We start from the raw sequence: 20,388 nt of genomic DNA on the forward strand, positions 1-20,388 counted from the left end.
TAACCCTAATTTGATCTCTAAATGCATGTGTATGCTAGAAGCAAGTTAGGTTAGTATAGTATTTAAGGTTTTAAGGTTTGTAATGTGTTAAGAATGACTATGTGCTAAAACATGTTCTAACATGTTATACCCACATTTCTCAACAGCAAGAGTCTGCTCTTTATTGAAAAATTGAAAAGATCGAAATTGATGAGAAAAATGTACTTCATCAATTTTTAGAATTTAATATTTATATTTGTAAAATAAGTTTGGGGTTCCTAATATGTATGACATAAGTACTGATTAATGACATTATACTCTATATTTCTTCATCTAATGATGAAGTTATTACGTCTCCAAAGTCGAGTTGTGAGTTATACATACATTGAAAAATTATGAAGGATGTTTTGCCAAAAGGGTTCTCCTTAACGATTTATTGACTAATGCAACTAAGAAGATTCAATCGATGATCAAGAAGGAGGATAACTGAAAAAAGTTTATCTGATTGATTTCGAATTAAAATATATATATTTTTTGGTTATTACCTATTCCTATAAAACTTTTCAGGTTGTTTTGTTAATTGCTACTAAATTTTATTTGTTAGCTTTTGTTATAATTTCTTATGCAAGGTAAACTTGGTTTGCTAATTTTTTATTTTTATATTTTTTGTTGTTGCTAGATTTATATCTCGGCAATTTGTTTGATTTACATGTTTTTTTGTTTTCTTTTATTATTTAATTTTTTTTTTTACTGATTTACACTTATATATTTGCTCATTTTTTATATTCTTTCATTTCTATTTATTTGTATATTTTTTTTAGTCCACTAATTTATAGTGGGTGTTTAACATTCCTACATTCTTACTTGCATTCTTTTTTTTTTTTCACTGCACAAATTATTTTTTTCAACATATTGCACAAGAATTTATCATAATTAAGTTATAATTTAATAACATACACAATATTGAAATCATAACGAACGAGAAACATCTTCAATCAAATAATTAATAAAATAAATTGAGAAATCACCTTTTATACTGAGTATACTGAGAGTTCAGAATAAAACAGTCACATTTTTAGTGTTTCGTGCATCAAAGTGAAAATAATGTGTTAAAAATGGTAGACGTTAATCTTACTCTAATAAATGACGAATACTATAGACGTAGGATACAATCTTTTGTTAAAGACACACATATGTGTTAGTAGAAAGAGTATAATAGAAGCATAAAAAATGTCAAAAAATAAAAAAAAAATCAAACAAAAAAGGGCATACATATTTAACAATAATTGAATAACTAATTTTGTTGTATGTTTGTTCATTTCTCATGATTGCAATATGATTATTTTGTTTATTTTATACTTCTTTATTATGATATTAATTTGTTATAACTACTAAATTATGTAATTTCTATTTTAAAGATTTTTTTTTTCTTGCAATATCCGTGCATCGCACGGGTGATGAACTAGTTAAAGTAATAGTGATATTAATTGTCTTTCAGCCAATTTCAAATTGAAATTGAAGAGACAAATGAAAGGGGCAGCAGGGTAACAATTGCGCAAAAGTTCTATGCCATGCTGCTGCCGATACATATATAATATATATATTATACTTATAATATATATAATATTATTATTATTATAATTATAATTAAGAAAAAGGCAGTAGCCCTGACGTGAGAGGGTCTCCTTCTCGTCTAATAAAAAGGCAGCAGCCCTGACGTGAGAGGGATGCAGCCCATAAATATTTATCTAATTTATTTCCTATGTTACTTTTAAATATTTGAATTGAAATTTTATTTCTTATTTTTAGTGTTTTATTTTAAATAAAAATCTTAGAATCTATTAGTGTGTTTATTTCATTTTATTTCATGAATAATATTTTTTCATAAATAATATTTTTATTTTTAAAATTTTATTTCTATATATTTGAATTTAAATATTTATCTAATTTATTTCTAATGTTACAAATATTTGAATTGAAATTTTATTTTTAATTTTTAGTGTTTTATTTTAAATAAAAATCTTAAAATCTATACTTTTCATTTTTATTTTAATTTTGAAAATAATTATCTAATTTATTTCATATGTTAGTTTTAAATATTTGAATTTAAATTTTATTTATTATTTTTAATGTTTTATGTTAAATAGAAATTTTTTAATTTTTTAATGTGTATATTTTTTTTATAACAACAAAATATATATTTATTTAAATATTATGTTAATTTTTAGTATTTTATTTTCTACGTATTTTATTTAAAATTACAGTATTTTTTCATTAAAAATCTGTTTTGAATTAAAAATTAAAAAAATAAACATTATTTATTAATACAATTACATAACAAAATAACTAAACAATTAATAAAGTTCACATTTTAATTTCTAAACAGTAACATATTATAAACAATTAAACTAAAACTAAAGTAATTAATATAAAATAACCATTAAACTAAACTAACACAAAATAACTATGACTAAACTAACATAAAATAACCATTAAACTAAACTAACATAAAATAACTATTAAACTAAACTAACACAAAATAACTAACTTTAAAAGTTTTAAACTATAACTAAACAACACAAAATAACTAAAACTAAAACTAAATAACAAAAAATAATTACCTCAATGACAAGAATAGCGACAATGGCATTGGAGACAATAACAATACTGTTGAGAGGTAGTAGCAGCAGAGAACGAGAGAATAAAGGGAGGAAGAGAAAAATAGCGTAAGAATAAGGAGAGTGGGGGAGAAATAGTGTGAGAACAGGGGAAGGGAGGGGGGAGAAAGGGCATTCAGGAGTGGAGGGGGAGGGTGTTTAAATACAAAATAGTGACCCATCGCTATTTTGCGACAAGATTGCGCATCCCGTTGTTGTATTGCAACATGACACTTTATCCCGTTATTGTTTTGCGACGGGATATGGCATCCCGTCGTTGTTTTGAGATGAGACAGGCTATCCCATCACTGATTTGCGATGGACAAACAATCCCATTGCAAATCAACGATGAGATAACTTGTCCCATCACAATTTTGTGACAGAAAATCTAACCCGCCACTAAAATGTTTTAATTACGGATTTCGATCACTAAACCCATCACAAATTAGTGACAAGTGGACCCCCATCACAAAACCTGTCACTAATTTACGATTTTCTTGTAGTGTTCTTCTTCTTCTTCTTCTTCTTATTCTATGTCTGTCCAATTGTTCCACCACAAATATCCCTCAATCAATACAATAAATCACAAACCCCAAGATGGTCGCTGCAGAAGTCGTCGATCGCCGCTAGTAGCTGTAGGCCATCATTGGTCGTCGACCGTCGTTGTTGCCTCCGTTCGTCGTCGCTAGTTGCTGATGGTCGCCGCTGCAGATGTCGCTAGACTGATCTAGCTGTCAATTTGTCTTCCACCTTCCGCCACGACCTTTCTATCCGGTTGATCTTTTTTCTTTTCTATGGTCTGGTCCTCCTCTTCCAACGTAGATGGTCGTTGCTTGGTGGGGCAGAGAGATGGTCGTTGGAGGTGTGGGGTCCTGGCGATAGCGAATGCGAGCTTCAAGATTTGGGTCGCCACAGTTGGGGACCCATTTCAATTTCACCAGATTTTTGGCGAATTAGTTTGGCATTGCTAAAATCTAGAGTTGAAATTTGAAATTTGTTGGAGCAAAAATCTGGCGTTGCTTCTCCAAATTTTGGCAATGGCAAACAATTTAGGGCATTGCTAGAGTCAGCCTTAGGGAGTGAGATGAGATTTGATGGCTTTTGTAGGGGGCAGAGGCGCATGATTACACCTGGAGAAATTAAATGGGGCAGAGCTTGGGATTGTTGGGCGGCAAGAACAATTAATCTCAACCATTGATATATTCATCAATCCATCTCAGCCATACAAATGAAATGTATCTCTGATACATTTTACACATTTTCAAAAACCGTTCTCCCTTATTATATAGATTGTCTGACATTTTTATCAGCATTCTATATCGATATCATATATATTTGTATTAATATGACATATAATATGAGATATTAATACAAAATATTGTCACAAATATCAAATTTAACTGTTCAAATAATATTTTCATAAAAAATTATATGGGTACCTTGTTGTTGAGGTGTAATTATCATGGATCAAATTTATAAGGAAAAAAAAATATTTTGGATCAAATAAAGGCTATACGAGGTTTAGTGGATTGAATTATTATGTGTAATTTGTCAATTATTACATATATTTGGAGACCTAATTCATAAAAAAATATAGTAATTGTGGGTTTTTATTGACAATTTAAAATTGAAAAAATTATAATAATTGATACGGGATATGTTGAAATTATGCTTATTTATAAATATATCTTTAAGATTCTCTTTGAAGAGAGTCTATCATTGCGTGTTACATATTTCACCCGTTAGAATACAATATATGTCTTGCACTAATTGGCAAAGGGGTTCACACCTAAAATATTTCTCTTGAAGTCTAAAGGTTTTTGTCGAGAATTTTGCTTAATCATTAAAGGCTCAATCTATATAAAGAATAAAATTTTGATAAATAAGCACACCTAACACTCAAATACTCAATATTACTTACTTCCTCGACATAATTTTCAGGAAAGTTCATGAATTAATGGTTCAGTCTAGTTTTGTCGCCTACTCCATTGGATTGGGCTGCTTATTAGTAATTGGAGGCTGATATTACAAATGCCAATACTTACCTTAAACATTGACTTGAGTATGTTTAATCGATTTTTTTGATAAATATCTCAAAGTTGATAGCACAACCTTAGACGCTTTGAAGCTTGGAATATTAAGTTGCTTGTTGAAGAGCGTGTCAAAAAAGAAAGCTTATCCTCAAAAGAGACAGTGGGACCCTAAAATAGTTGATGATAAGGCTGCTGCCGTTGAGGCATGGTTTGGAAAAACTGTGTTATTTTCACTGGGTTTTGGCTAACGGGTTATGAGCGGTTGGCTCTTTGTTATGAGCTTTCTTTATTTATCTGTAAACTGTATGATGAGTCATAAAGACATGCTGAGGTGTGGCGGCCAATCTTTTTTATTTTTTTATTTAATGGCTTTGCTTAAAAGAGGCTTTTATGGGTTGGGCGGTGTTTGCAACAAATAGATAAAACATGAAATGACAAAATATTTCACCTTATAGTAAAAATTTAAATTTGTTATCCGTTCGAGATATTGAAATATTGTGAGATTGTGTGTTTAATTATATTTTTATGTAAAATTATATAATTATTTGTGTTTATATCCAAGTGGCCAAACCTTGGGTTTTAGTTCGTAAAAAATTTGTTCATACACCTAGACTAAGTATAGGCAAACTATGAGTTTTAGAGAAAGTGAAATAGTTCAGATCGAAAACTGTCTCTATACTAGGAACTACTCGAGTTTCTTACTTTACAAAAAAAAAATATTTTTAAAAATATTTTTATCACAACACCAAAACTCATTAAGTTTAAAATTTTGCTTAAAAAATGAGTTACTATTAAACGTTATCCAATGAATTTTCATTTAAAATTTTTATTTCTTATATGTGCGTAATATGGACCACCCCTCTAATTATTATTATTATTATTATTATTGTTACAAGGTGTAATAGAATGGATAATTTAAAATGAAACACTTTGCAAAGCGTATAAAAAAAATCCCTGTTATTTAGTTGGAAATAAGGAGGTCTTGGAGACCTTTTTGATAGAGTAGTTTTGAGGAGACCTTCTTGGGAGCCTCTCATGAGTCTCAAAGATACAATCTCCGAAGGACCTTTCAAATTTTGGTCTGTTAAGAATCCATTAACTAACCTCCAAGATCTTTGCTTAAAGATTAAAACAAACAATCTTGAAAGATACAAATACTCCTTTGCTTATCAGTCTTAATCTTTGTAAATAGTGAGTCATTCTCTCGATTGAGATGCACGATAATTTCTACACAATCTATTTTGAATGCTTTTTTGTTTGTCAGCTAAAACTAATTTTAAATATCAGAGGGTTCACGCAAAAGACATACCATGCCCTTTACATGTCTCCTAGAGACTAGAGGTTGAAGACGAACAATCTCCCACAACTATAAATTTATTTTTGTACTTTGACAATAACAAATATTTTATATATTTGTATTGATATGATACATAATATATATAAGATATTAATATAAAATGTCACCATAAATATTAAATTTAAATATTTAAAATAATATTTTCATATTTAGAATTTGTAAAGTATATCTCGACAAAGTTGGAGGTGATGACATCTTTTTCTCTATATGCAAATTAACTAACAGCCTAAATACACATAAAATGAACAAAACTTAATGGAAAGATCATTAAAGGTAAGAACTAAGAAATTTAAGTAGCATTCCAAAGTTATCAAATTAAGAAAATGAAAAGTAACTCAAATATAGTATTAGGGAAATGATATAATGTTTTTATTTTCTTAATTATATTAATTGATTATGTTGGGAGGATTACTAAGCACAATAATACCTAAAACTCCTATAGATGTGGAGCTTAATCTCCCAATATAGTTTTCGACAATCAAATTAGCACTCAAGAATGAGTTAAGGAAAATATACTGAGTCACTAAAATCTGAGGTGTTTGCTTGTTGAGATTTTATCTATTTTATAGATCAAGCTTGTAATGATTGAGTAGGATTCCTGACAAGATCATTCAATTGAGATTTCCGAACTCTAAAGCAAGATATTTCAAACGTAGCCCGTTTCCTTGAGTAATAAAAAAAGCTAGTGGCCCACATATATCACACTCTCACAAATGGAACATGTAACACATTTTGACTTATGAGATACATAACACGTCATGATTGACTCTCCTTGACACAAATAATAGGAGTGAATTTGTAAATAAGCCATAATTCCAGATTTTCTTATCATTTATCATTTTTAAGATATAAGTATTAATGAGTTATATCATTGTAAGGAAACATTTAGTTTTGATACCCATTTAAAGTAATATTTGTTAACCAAGATATAGATCGAAAAAAGTGAGATATGAAAAATATTCCAAACAAAAGTATTTTGTATTGTATTTGTTAAATTTATCTGGCGTCTCTTAGAAAAGAAATCACATGACTTCTTATATGGATTTTTTTCAGATAATTTTATCTTTTCCTCACATCTGGATAAATTTATCTTAGTCCTTACAAATAAAAAAAAAATGACATATATGTCCTACAGTGCATTTTAAAAAATTTAACAAACAATTTGATAAAAATTTTAGAATGTTTTCTAGTCTTATTTTAATCATTCTATATCTTGATTCATAAAATGTTATAATCTTATCTTATTTATTTTAACAAATGTTATCAAAAAAAATTAAATTAAATATATGCATGCACCCTGTCTACCCGATGGCCAAAGGTATTCGTAAGTTAGGCTAGTTTAAATATATTTTACAAGCAGGATATATTTGCTTGTATAATAACTAACTAAGAGGTGTGACAGATGCTATGAACATAAATTAGTAAAAAAATATTTTAAATGAAGGTTCATTAGATAGTAACTAAATCTATATTTTAATCTTCATACTTTTATATTTTTTTTATGTGTTCACTAGAATTTTTCGTTGTTTCGATTATATTTCTAAACTTGATTTTCGAGATAATTTAATCCATATAGTTTGACCTTTTTTGGGTGACAAGTTGAGCTTTTTATTATTTTGATTACACTCTTAAACTATATTTTTAAGTCAATTTAATCTATATAGTTTTATGTGTGTAAGTCATAAAGAAATATAATAAAATACATGTCATGTTCTGTTTATTTCAAAGTAAAGGGGTCAAATTGACTCAAAAATGCAGGTCTAAACATGTAATCAAAATATTAAAATATTCGAGTTGCTACATGATAAAAAGTCAAAATACAAAGGTATGTAAGTTCAAAAGCATAATTAAAATAATAAAAAAATTAAATAACCACAAAAATAACATGTAAAAATGTAGGAGGAAAATATAGACTTGGCCGCGGAAGTTTAACTCTTAGTAGTAGAATATATATTTTTTATTTTTTAAATAAAATATATAAAAAAATATTTTTAAAATTCACTTATAAAAAAAATTAATTGCATGTGCAAACGAGCACAAAGGGGTTTGGAAAAGTCAAGTTTGCTATGTTTTTATACCTTCACTTGTGTGAAAAGCATCAGATGCCACTCCACTCCGTATCTTGTGGGCTGAATTAACTACCCATTAAACTAATCTTCCTAATTAATAATTAAGCATTGCTAATTAATTTCCCCTATAAATACCCCTTCACTTGGCTTGTGCCCTCCACACTCCTCCACAGATCCCCCTTAACAGAAGAGGAAAGTTCTAGCCATGGCTACTATCAACCAAGCTCCAATCCAAGAAGAAATGAAACCCACAAACCCTAGCCATGATCCCGAGGCACAACCGACGGAGGACGTCGAAATAGAGATTCTGGATTACTCCAAACGAGCCCAGTGGCTGAGAGCCGCCGTTCTGGGCGCGAACGACGGGCTGCTGTCCACCGCTTCGCTGATGATCGGCGTCGGGGCGGTGAAGAAGGACGTCAAGACCATGATCCTCACCGGCGCCGCCGGCTTGGTGGCGGGAGCTTGCAGCATGGCCATAGGAGAGTTCGTCTCCGTTTACACGCAGTACGACATAGAGATGGCGCAGATAAGGAGAGATCCCGTGCAGCTGGCCGGAGAGGCGGTGGAGGAGAGGAAGAAGGGGCTGCCGAACCCGTTCAGCGCGGCGGCGGCCTCCGCGGTGGCTTTCGCGGCGGGGGCGATGGTGCCGCTGCTGGCGGCTGCGTTCATAAAGGGGTATAGGGTGAGGGTGGCGGTGGTTGTGGCGGCGGCGAGCCTGGCGCTGGTAGGGTTTGGAGGGTTGAGTGCGGTGCTGGGAAGGGCGCCATTGGTGAAGTCTTCTTTGAGGATTTTGGTTGGAGGGTGGCTGGCCATGGCCATCACCTTTGGCTTGACAAAGCTCATTGGCTCCATTGGGATTTAACCCTAGTTTTCTTTTTCTTAGCTTGAACGGGGGTTGGCTGCTTTTCATTTCCTCAAGTCATGTATTTATAAAATATTTAAATTATTGGATAGTATGAACTTATATTTCTCTTTAAATAGAGTTTTGTATGATTCAATTTGACACTAAATTATAATCACGAACACTAATTTCTGACCCAAACTGATCTTAGACGACAAGATCTTCCTCCCACTACTTGTTAAACAAGCAATTATTCAATTAGACAAGCATACAATTAGTAGGACAAAAAAACCCTAATCTAAACTTATTACCTAAAGTAATAAAAATGAGATCTAATCATAAATAAAATATTTATTTAATAACTCTCCCATTATGGGTTAATTAGATAATGACTTATAGTCTAACGGGAACATTGTGCATGTCTCTTAAAAAATAATCGATTATATATATTATCAACTTTTTTTCAATAAAATAAAATCATTAACAATTAAGAGTAGCTCACACAAAATATTTCCAACAATATTAACATAGAAAAATGGAGAATTAATCTCTCCGTGTTTGTTTATGCTCTGTATACACATACACACACATGTATATATGAAATAGAAGATAAGAGGATAATACCAACACCACTTGAAATGCAACAAAAATGATATATCATTAACGAGCAAAAACATCAAAAATGATCTACAAGCATATGATTCGAGCCTTTGTCCCCCTTACTGCTTTCTCAATTGCTCACTTCTTATTCATTTATCACTTAAGCTAAGATTTTGACTTCACAAGAATAATACCTCCAGCACTTGAACTATCCGATTTGTCAGACTCTGTAACATCTTCCTTCCCACGACCACTTTTACCAACATTTTCAAATGGAAGATGTAATTCTCTCGAAGATGGACTGTACATATCCTCCTCCATTAACGAGCAAAAACAATTCGCATCATTGAACCCACCTCAATTTACATATATAGATATAATGTATATAAACTATATTATATGGTTTATATTCTAAATTATATTATTGACTATAAATTATTTTGAGTTTTTATATGTAAAATATCAATAGAATGATGTGATATTGCAATCATCATTTTCTTAAGTATGAGTCATTTTAATAATTATTTTTCTTTATGCATGGTCGTAATATGTTTGTATCATTTTATTTTTATATGTTTACTTAATTTAAATAGGGTGTCATCGCTAGATAATAAATAACTTTATAAACACGTATGCTATATAATTAATTATATATTTTTTAAAAATATATAATTGTGAATGTATATATAATTATATACATTATATTTTATGTTACAAAGATAATACTTTGCAAAAATTAGTTATTTTAAATAAAAATAAAATTATTTTCAGTACATACTGTACTTATTTTTTGCAGTTTGAATTATAAAATATTTTAAATATCTCTTAATAAAATGTATAGCTAGGATTAAAGAGTTGTTAGAGATATCTAAAATATTTCATAATCTGAACTGTAAAAAATAAGTACAATTTGAAGTAAAAATAGTTTAACTTCTTTAACTAATATTTTTTTTTCATTTTTTAATGCATAAATATATAACATTACACCCACAGGTACGTTATGTATTACATATATAATATAATACTTTTGTTAGCGGACTTTGGACACTGTTTGGCTTACTTTGAAAAAAAGATAAAACAGCGAGTCTCACCAAAAATTGCGACTCTCTCCCGGCCCTCCCTCCTCCTCAATGCACACCTCCTTTGACAAAAGCTGTGTCCATATGTAAGCACCCTGTTCGGATATTTCCAACCACTCGAATTACCTGAACGGGAGTGTCTATAGGAGGAGAAAAGTAATAAATACCAGACAAAGACCATCCCGACATGCATACACAAAAATAAGAACAGCGAAAGCAAAACTCAAGACATGCATGCACTACGGGTAACCCCGCTAACACAGCGGTCACAACATAAGTAAAAGAATACAAACTCTTGTGCCGACACACACGAGACTCGAGAAAAGACCTGGTACAGTACGAAATAATAGAGTAAATTCTACTTAGACATCAGAGTGGATAGGGATTGACGAGACTGCCTGTACACCACACCGACTCTGCCGTTAAAGCTGACTCCCTTGCCGTGGCCCATGCCGCCACTACCTGGAATGATGGAAAGCAAGGTGAGTCGAGAGACTCAGCAAGCATAAGGAAGAAAAGGCTGAAGGCTACACAAAAACTAGAAATCTCACCCCAGAATAAACCCCCAAGTACACACAAGCTATGAGACGCTACAACACAACAGCTCAATAGCATAACAAAATAAAAGCACATACCGGTCCTTGGGGCCCACATAAGACACTTGGCACCCAAGTCCCATACCAACCTGCCACTGCCCTGAAAGGCAACAAATATCTTCACAAACCTGCGCGCGCAATCCCGGGTCGGTACTCCCGTCACCTGTATCCGTCGGTACTCCCGACAACCGAGCCATAGGCTCCCTCAGAACGGTACTCCCGTCCGAGAACTAAATACTACCAGTATCCATGTAATACACATAGAAATGCAATGGCGTAGTGAGCATCAACGTGATACAAGGCGCCCATACATCCAGGCATCAGGCCATACTCCGCCCACATAGTAAACCACACCCCATGCATATGTCGCGCTGGATGCAACCTAACCAAGCTAGAATGTCCGTGTCCAAGCATACTCAATAAATGAATATCCCAACATGCATCCCGTACCCATGTACATATCAAATCATGAACAGTAATACAAGGTATCTAATCATGCAGTAAATCACATACTGGCAGAGCTAGTCAGCAGTGCCCGGCACCGGTTAACGGTCAGTGACTAGGAGTGTTCGTCTAACGGTCCTCTTCGGGGCCGTACCGTCGTCTACCCCAACGTTACCAAACGGTTGACCCTTGCCCCACTGCTCAATAGCTCTAACCAAATCATAAGTAAATCCGAGAAAAATCGTAAATAAAACCTGCACGACTAGGAACCTAGTTCCCCAACTGGGTTCATCATCATTCCGAAAGGAATGGGGGCGGTACAAACCCCCGTAGGCTCACAACGAATAAAATTATAGAAGCCTCAGATTTAATTTAAATTAAAACAAATGAATAATAGTTCAACCAATAAGGCAAGGTGCCGAATTAAAGTAAGGAAGGTGATAAAAGACAAGAACTCACGAGGTCTTCCACGGGAATTAAAGATCAGGAAGAGAGGGTTAAGAGCTTGCCTTTACACGGCCGTTCCTTGCTTTTCTTGCGCACCCACTGCGAAGTAAACGTTCGCTGACAATAAATAAAATCACGGCTTTAATTAAATAAATCTACTGTGTAATATAATTAATTTAGTAGTTTAAAATCCCACATAAGCACACCACAATTAATATCTCAACGAGTCTCATATTTATTTTAAATCAAATCACGCTAATAAAATCCTCGAAGCCAGCTTAATAAATTAAATTTAAATCGAACGATTCAAAATTTCATAATTAATAAACGGGCCGAAACAGACAAAGGGAGCGTATAAAATACGAGAAATCATAGGATTTCTCACGGGAATTGAAGAATACGAGAAAAGGGTTAGGAACTTGCCTGAAACTAGCTGATTCCGACCTCTCTCAAGCTCCCGGGGTAAATTAAATCATTTCCTAACAAATAACACAATCGGGACCCAAATTAATTAATTTTAATCGCGTAAAATTTATAATTTAAACATATCAGGCTTCTATTAATTTTTACCCACATACCTGATCACTTCCTTTGCCGAAAAATCTCAAAAATTCTATTATTTTTCCTATTTTTCTTTTCTTTTCTTCTTCTTCTTCTTCTTCTTCTTCCCTGCATCTCTCACGCCTGCAACTCCATTCTTCTTCTTCTTTTCTTCTTTCTTTTCCTCTTCTTCTTCCTTTCTTCTTCTCCTTCTTCTTCTTCTTCTCCTTCCCTTCTTCCTTCCCCCCGTTCTTCTCCCAGCGGCCGAACCAGCCCCGCACGCCAGCCCGATGAACTCGCGGTCGCCGCCGCTGCAACCAGCCTCTCGGACTTCTGCCGCCGTCGCCGGTCGCTGCTTCGCATCGCCATGGCCGCGGCTGGGTGCTCGGCTGCCATGGCCGCACTGCACCTCGCCTCTCTCGGTCTCTCCTTTTCTCTCATCTCGATCTCCCTATCTCTCTCTCCTCCGCATGAGCTCTCGACCTTAAGCTCTCCAACTCGAGCTTTCCCTCTCCAACTCTCACTCTTTGTTTCTTTATTTCGCCAGAAACTTCAATGAGAGACAAATATATATATATATATATTTTGATAGTTATTTTCCAACACACGCGCACCGCCTCAAATTTTAAACAATTAATTAATTTAATTAATTTCATTTCATTTAATTAATTGAGGATATTACACCATAACTCTAGTGAGACTATAATTTCATTTTAGATATGAGATTAATTTAAATATCGGAAGGTCTATGGGTGATCTCATCCGTTTCCCTAATTGATTTCTTCTTTATAGATTATTATTCATAAACCTACACCCAAAATACTCTCTTATAAAAAAAAAATTATTATTGTATCTTGACAATAATACTATAAAAAGTTGGACCTTGATCAAGTGATAAAAGATTATCATTATTTTTTATAAGACGACAATTAGTTCGACTATATTTTTAATTAAAAACGAGTTTATATATATATATATATTATTTATTTACTTATTAATCATAATTTATAAGTGATTGAGAATCTCTAATAAATTTTCATAATAATACAAGCTAATTGGGAGGGTCGAAGTGATTAGATTAGGACCACTGAATCATTTTGCGCCTTGAGTCTTGATTTGATGCGTGATTCCAGCTGATTCTTGGAATATGTCCCTAAGAACTAATGACTGTTCAGCAACGTCAAACTTAATAAGTTTGGGTTTATTGAGTTTATCTGTAATGAATCTAGATTTATCACATAAAAAAATATACTGTTATCAACATTTTTGTTGCTTAAAACACTCCAGATCTGAAATAATCGTTAACACGATCAAAGCTTTAACAAGAGAAAAACAAATGAGAGACTTGAGAAAACCTCATAGATACTTACTGTATTTTCTCAAAAGTTAAAAATATTTTTTATAATTTTACCAAACTTTATGCTAAGTGCATAAAATTTACCCTTATATGTTAGTAGTTGGTTACATCCTGAGACAAACATGATGAAACCAGCAGTTTCTAAGTAACACCTTCAAAAGACTTACCATCATTTTTAAAGTTACATTGTAGCAGGTATAGTTTAGTGGTAAAAGTGTGATTCATTCTATTAATCCCCTTAATAGTTAAGACTTACCATCATTTTTAAAGTTCCGAAACTGTGATCTAAGACATAATTTGTCCCACGGGACTGAGATATAGCAGCCCCTAGATTTGTGTTTCTATTCTCTATTTTTTTCATGTAAATATATATATATATATATGTATGTATTTTTGTGTACAGAGTTTCCTCAAAACGTGCTAATGACTTCAAAGGCAAAATGCATATAACTAGCAAAGAGAGAGAGAATCATTATAAGTGTGTTTGATTCCACAGGTTGAAAAGAAAATAAATTCCAACTTCCATAAAAAATCAAAACTATACTTAGGTGGAAAATAAAATTTATGAAAAAAATTGTCAATCAAATACCTAAAATTAAAAGTTAACTGAAAAATATTTTATTATTCATGTTTTCTATGCCAATCAATGGCATCCTAAGTCTTTACCATTTGGCTTCACATGAATAACTTCAAAGTCAAAGAATGGCCAAATTCATATTTTTCTTTTATATTTTCAATTTTTTTGTGTTAATTTAAATTTCTTATTATTTAGTTACACCTCTACACCTGATTTTGAAATCAATTTAATCCTTATATTTTGAGTTTTTTTTGTGTGTCAATTTAAACTTTTTATTGTTTTGATACCTATATTTTTAACTCAATTTAACTCATATATTTTTATATGAAAAAATTAAAATAATATAATAAAATATACGTCACACTTTGTTCACGTAAAAGTATAGAGATTAAATTAAATAAAAAATACAGATCTAAGAATATAATCAAAATAATTAAAAGTTTAAGTTATCATACAAAAAAATAAAAAATAAAAATATAAAAATTAAATTAATTCAAAAATATAAATTTAGATATATAATTAAAATAACAAAAATTTAAATAACTACCTAAAAAATAGAAGTATACAAACAATAATATAGTATTTGGCTGGCAAAGAATCATTTCACAATACTTAATGGAGGGAAAGAGATTGCTTGTCAGCCACAGCAAAGTCTATAAATGATGACCATCCACTTATGCACCCAAAAAAAATTCTGTTCACATCACCTACAGAAATTTTGTATACATTTATATCGATAATAATACACATAATATAATATATTAATATAAAAATATCATAGACTAAGTGTCATTTCTAAATATTTAAGTAACATTTCTAATATCAAAATTAAAAAATAAACTTAGTTGGAAGTTCTAATGAGAAAAATAAACTTCTATAATTTTATTAACCCGAGAGATGAAAATATATACTCAAAAACTCCTAAAAAAATTCATATAATTCAGGTTTAGATTACAATAACATATTTTGTTCATATTAGAATCAGGATTACTTTAGAATTTCTTTATCTGATTTTAAAGTACATTCTTATCTTTTATTTTGAAGTCTTCTCTTCTTTATCTTCTCGTGTGAAGCTTGAATTATTTCTCTTTATCTCTCCAACACTTCTCCTCAATCTGATGAATAGATATCCATTATTCTCAACTTGTCTCTAATGGATTCAAATCCTTATTTTTGCATTACTTTAGTAAGGATATTTGTTTCTTGAAATTCAGTAGGAATATGAGTAATACTTATACATTCTCTCTCTATTTCTTGCTTGACAAAATGTTAGTCAATTTTCACATGTTTTATCTGGTCATGTTAAACCAGATTATTCACAATGCTAATTGTCGATTTATTGTCAATAAAGAGAATAAATCACTTCACATAACCCTTGTGCAATAGCCTTATACTTTGCTTCTACACTGTTTTTTGTCACCACTAATTGCTTCTTACTTCTCCAAGTTACTAAAATTTTCCATAATTTTGTACAAAATCTAGATGTAGATCTACTATTCTCAATAAAACCAATCCCGTCAGCATCTACAAATGCTCTTATTCTTCTATCTTAACTCTTCTTCAACAAGAGTCATTTCTCGGGAGTTCCTTTTAGGTACCTTACAATATGATATACAGTCTCAAGATGTCTTCTTGTAGGAGAGTGCATGAACTGACTTACTATGCTTACAGCATATGTAATGTCAGGTCGTGTGAGTGATAGATAGATCAATTTCCCCACTAGCTGCTAATATCTTCCCTTGTTTACTTGGTATTCTGTTTTGTTATCTTCTTTGTTCTTCCAATTAGGCTAGCTCTAAGGGAGTACTAGCCGATTTATAGCTAAGTTTACTAGTTTCTTTCAGCAAATCAAGTGTGTACTTCCTTTGAGATATAAATATAATTCCTTCCTTGCTTCTTGTTACTTCTATTCCCAAGAAGTATTTTAATTCTCTCAAATTTTTTACTTCAAAAGCAGTCCTTAGTTACCCTTCTAGTCTCGCAATTTCTAAAACATTGTCCCCTTTAATGATAATGTCATCCACATAGACAATAAGGATTATCTTTTTGCCATCAGTTTCAACTTTTGTAAATAGGGTAGGATCAGTCCGCCCTTGTTTGTATTCCCGCTGAATGATAGTATCATTGAACCACTTGAACCAAGCCCTTGGAGATTACTTGAGGCCGTATAGGGACTTTTTTAATTTGCATATCTTTCTTCTTGTGCTTTCCATTTCAAAACCTAGGAGAGAATCGTCATGTATATTTCTTCTTCCAACTCCCCATTTAGGAATGCATTCTTGATGTCCAATTAATGTAACCTCTAGTCTACATTAACTACCAATGATAATAAAATTCAGATAGAACTAAGCTTGGCCACTGGAGCAAAGGTTTCTTCATAATCAAGCCCTTGGTTTTGAGTAAACCCTCGAGCTAATAACCTTGTCTTGTACCTTTATCAATGCTTCAATTTAACTTATACTTAACTATAAATACCCATTTGATACTAACAATATTCTTCACATTTGGTAGATAGACTATATCTCAGGTTTTATTAGCTTCTAGAGCATGCATCTTATCCATTATTACTGTCTTCCATTTTTCATCTTCCAAGGCATGATATATATCCTTAGGGATCACTATATTATCAATGTTTATTGTAAAAGCTTTAAATTGTGAGGATGGTTTTGAATAACCCACATAATTTGAAATAAGATGCTTAATTAGAACATGATTTCATCCATTTTCTTAGTGCAATTGAATATCAAGATCATCAGTCTTGTTAGTTTCCAACCTTTCCATGTTGCCATTTTCATCAATTTCTCGACATACCTTCGGATTTGACAATGAGTTTGGTTGAGGGACATGAGGCCTTGTAGAATATACAAAAAGAGCTTTATCAGAAGCTAGATTTTCTTGAATTTGATCTTCTTGGTCTCCCCCTGAATTAGGTATTGAAGTTTGAGTAAAAGACTAAGTTTCAAGGACTGATTTCAGTAACAGGAAGAGTTTTTGAATTTGAGATCATAGGTAAAGATAAAGTGGAATCCCACTTTTCCTTTACATTAGGCACTTGCCCCTGTAGAGAAGTGGTGTAAAAAAATGGTTGGTGTTCAAGATATAACAAATTTTAAGGTAGAATGATGGTAACATTTGTTTCCTTGTTGAGTAAGAGAATAACCGATAAATATGCATTTGAGGGCTTTAGGTTCAAGTTTGGATTGAGAAAGATGATGTTTATGAACAAATATATTGCATCCAAACACTTTAGGAGACAGAGTTCAGCACCATAGTATGATGGGGATAGAAATCAAGGAGAACACTCAAGGGTGATGAAGCCAAGAACTTTGGAGAGAAGGCGATTAATAAGGTAAGAGGATGTGAGAACAACTTTCCTCCAATATGTGTTAGAAAACCAACCTTACCCTTGCCTTGAATCAGTAGTAGAATTGACTAAAATCATTCTCTAAAATTAATTCCATTCAGCTTATGCTAAGTGATTTGAAAGGAATGGTTGTTTAGAGTAATTGGAGACGATGAAACTTGAGTAATCATTGCCAAATGAGGTAAATTTGTCAAAACCTCGCTTGCTATTTGATTTTCAGCCATATCATGTGCCTAAAGGAGTCTACAAATAGTAGGAAGAAGAGAATAGATAGGAAATCTTGTCATGAAAATGTGACTTTAATACCATGAAAAACAAACTTAGTTGGAAGTTCTAATGGGAGGAATAAGCTTTCATAATTTCATTAATATGAGAGATGTAAATATTTACACAAAAACTCTTATAATTTAGGTTTAAATTACAACAACATATTTTTTCCATATTAGATTAATTAGGATTACTCTAAGATTTCTTTATCTGATTTTAAGGAATATCTTTATCTTTTATCTTGAAGTCTTCTCTTTTATCTTCTCGTGTGAGACTTGAATTCTTTCTTTTTATCTCTCCAACAAAAATGAATAAACCTCATAGCAACAACACATGCATTTATGGTTTATCAACTCAATTGCATGCTGAAGTTAAAAAGGCCAAAAATGCAATCTTGTTTTCCTACGCCAAAGAAAACAGTTAATAACACCAAGCATGCAACCAGTTTGGTCCAATGGTGTTGAGCATGTTGTTTATAGAAACTAAATGCTATCCTTGTCCAATGAGCAGAAAGTTTATGATTAAAGAAATTCCAATTTAAAAATATAAGTTAATATTATGATTATTTTTTTTATGATTTCCAATAAGAACTCACAGACCCATTAAACATAGATAATAGTCAATACAAATCAGGACAAGTGCACAAAAAATTGTGTGCGACTGATTTAAATAGTAGAATAAATCATTATTATAACATATCACTAATAGATTAATCTAGGGATTCGTTTTTGTCATTGTCCCTATGGCAGCTGATGGAACTTCTCCAACTAATCTAGCACTAATAATGCAATATAATAAAGGGATTGCTGACTAGGTTTCCAGATATTATGTATTTTAATACAGGGGAGTGTGGCATCCACAAGGCACTCACATTAAATTATTCATCTCTTGCTAGTTGTTGTCTTATTTTAATTTGGGCACAATATCAAAAGTCCTCTAAGCAAAAATAATGATGCCATGGATGTAACACAATAGCCAAGATATGGTTACTTCTAATCAGGAACAAATTTGGGGGTGGATTTGGGGGAGGACTGATCTTTAGATTCATAAGTCATTTCAACCCTCATTTCTTTTAAATGGGCCAGAGTTGTAGGGCACATCTATGGGAAGGTTAAAATTGACACGGGTTGTAGTCTCCTCTCCCTCCCTCATGATTCGCCCCTACTTCCAACTAATCTAGCACTAATAATGTAATATGGTAAAGGAATTGTTGATTAGGTTTCCAAATATTATATATTTTAATACTGGGGAGTGTGGCATCCACAAGGCACTCACATTAAATTATTCATCTCTTGCTATTTGTTGTCGTATTCTAATTTGGGCACAATATCAGAAGACCTCTAAGCAAAAATAATGATGCCATGGGTGTAACACCATAGTCAAGATATAGTTACTTTTAATCTGAAATGAATTTAGGTGAGGGATAGTCTCTAGATTCATAGGTCATTTCAACTCTCCCTCCTCTCAAATGGGCCAAATTTGCAAGGCAGATCTAGAGGAGGGTTGAGACTGGCATGGGCTGCAGCCTCTCCCACCGCGTTTCCAATAATTGCAGGATCATAATATAGAAAACAAACGGATGTCCATCACCCAAGTTATGAACTAATCAAATAACTTAAACTAGAACCAAACCCCCTTCCTTCTTTTGTAACTGCCTGAACCCTTTGTGTTAAGGAAGTTGAAAAAACAAAGAGAAAGGAAGGAATCTTATTTATGCTCCTTCAAACACAAATCTCTCTTGACCCTTATCAAGGGGAGACCTTTGTGTATTTTATGATATGTATTAATCCCCTAATTTTAATGTTCCTTAGTTCAAATCTAAGGTCTCCTCTCTCTCTCTCTCTCTCTCTCTCTCTCTCTCTGTTGTTAATGAGGTTCGCAATCAATCACTATCTAGTTATAACGTTGGAGAAGCTTAAACTGTTGCAGATTCCTTCAACCCACTCACTAGAATCATCCAGGCTAAGCAACCAGTTGCAGCATTTCAAATCACGATGACAATAATATATTCCAATATATGGCCCTACCAATATTTTCCCACTGATGCATTTAGTGCAAAGTTTTTCTGAGGTTACAACAATCATAGTTCAGTTGTTATTTGGTGAGATCTCAAGGCACTGCGACCTTACAGGGTGTCAGCCAAGCTTTATTCTTTTAGGGTTTTAGGGACGTCAATCT

General features: G+C 32.4%; 1 protein-coding gene across 1 annotated transcript; it reads left to right on the top strand.

Moving 5' to 3' along the window:
- Positions 1–8,258: 8,258 nt before the first annotated feature.
- Positions 8,259–9,064, top strand: LOC127792913 (vacuolar iron transporter homolog 3-like). Its single transcript, XM_052323568.1, has one exon. The coding sequence runs from the start codon at positions 8,301–8,303 to the stop codon at positions 8,958–8,960; it is 660 nt and encodes a 219-aa protein (XP_052179528.1). The 5' UTR covers positions 8,259–8,300; the 3' UTR covers positions 8,961–9,064.
- Positions 9,065–20,388: the final 11,324 nt, after the last annotated feature.

The sequence above is a fragment of the Diospyros lotus genome, unplaced genomic scaffold, assembly GCF_014633365.1.
Source record: "Diospyros lotus cultivar Yz01 unplaced genomic scaffold, ASM1463336v1 superscaf1, whole genome shotgun sequence".
In the NCBI taxonomy this organism is placed as follows: Eukaryota; Viridiplantae; Streptophyta; class Magnoliopsida; order Ericales; family Ebenaceae; genus Diospyros; species Diospyros lotus.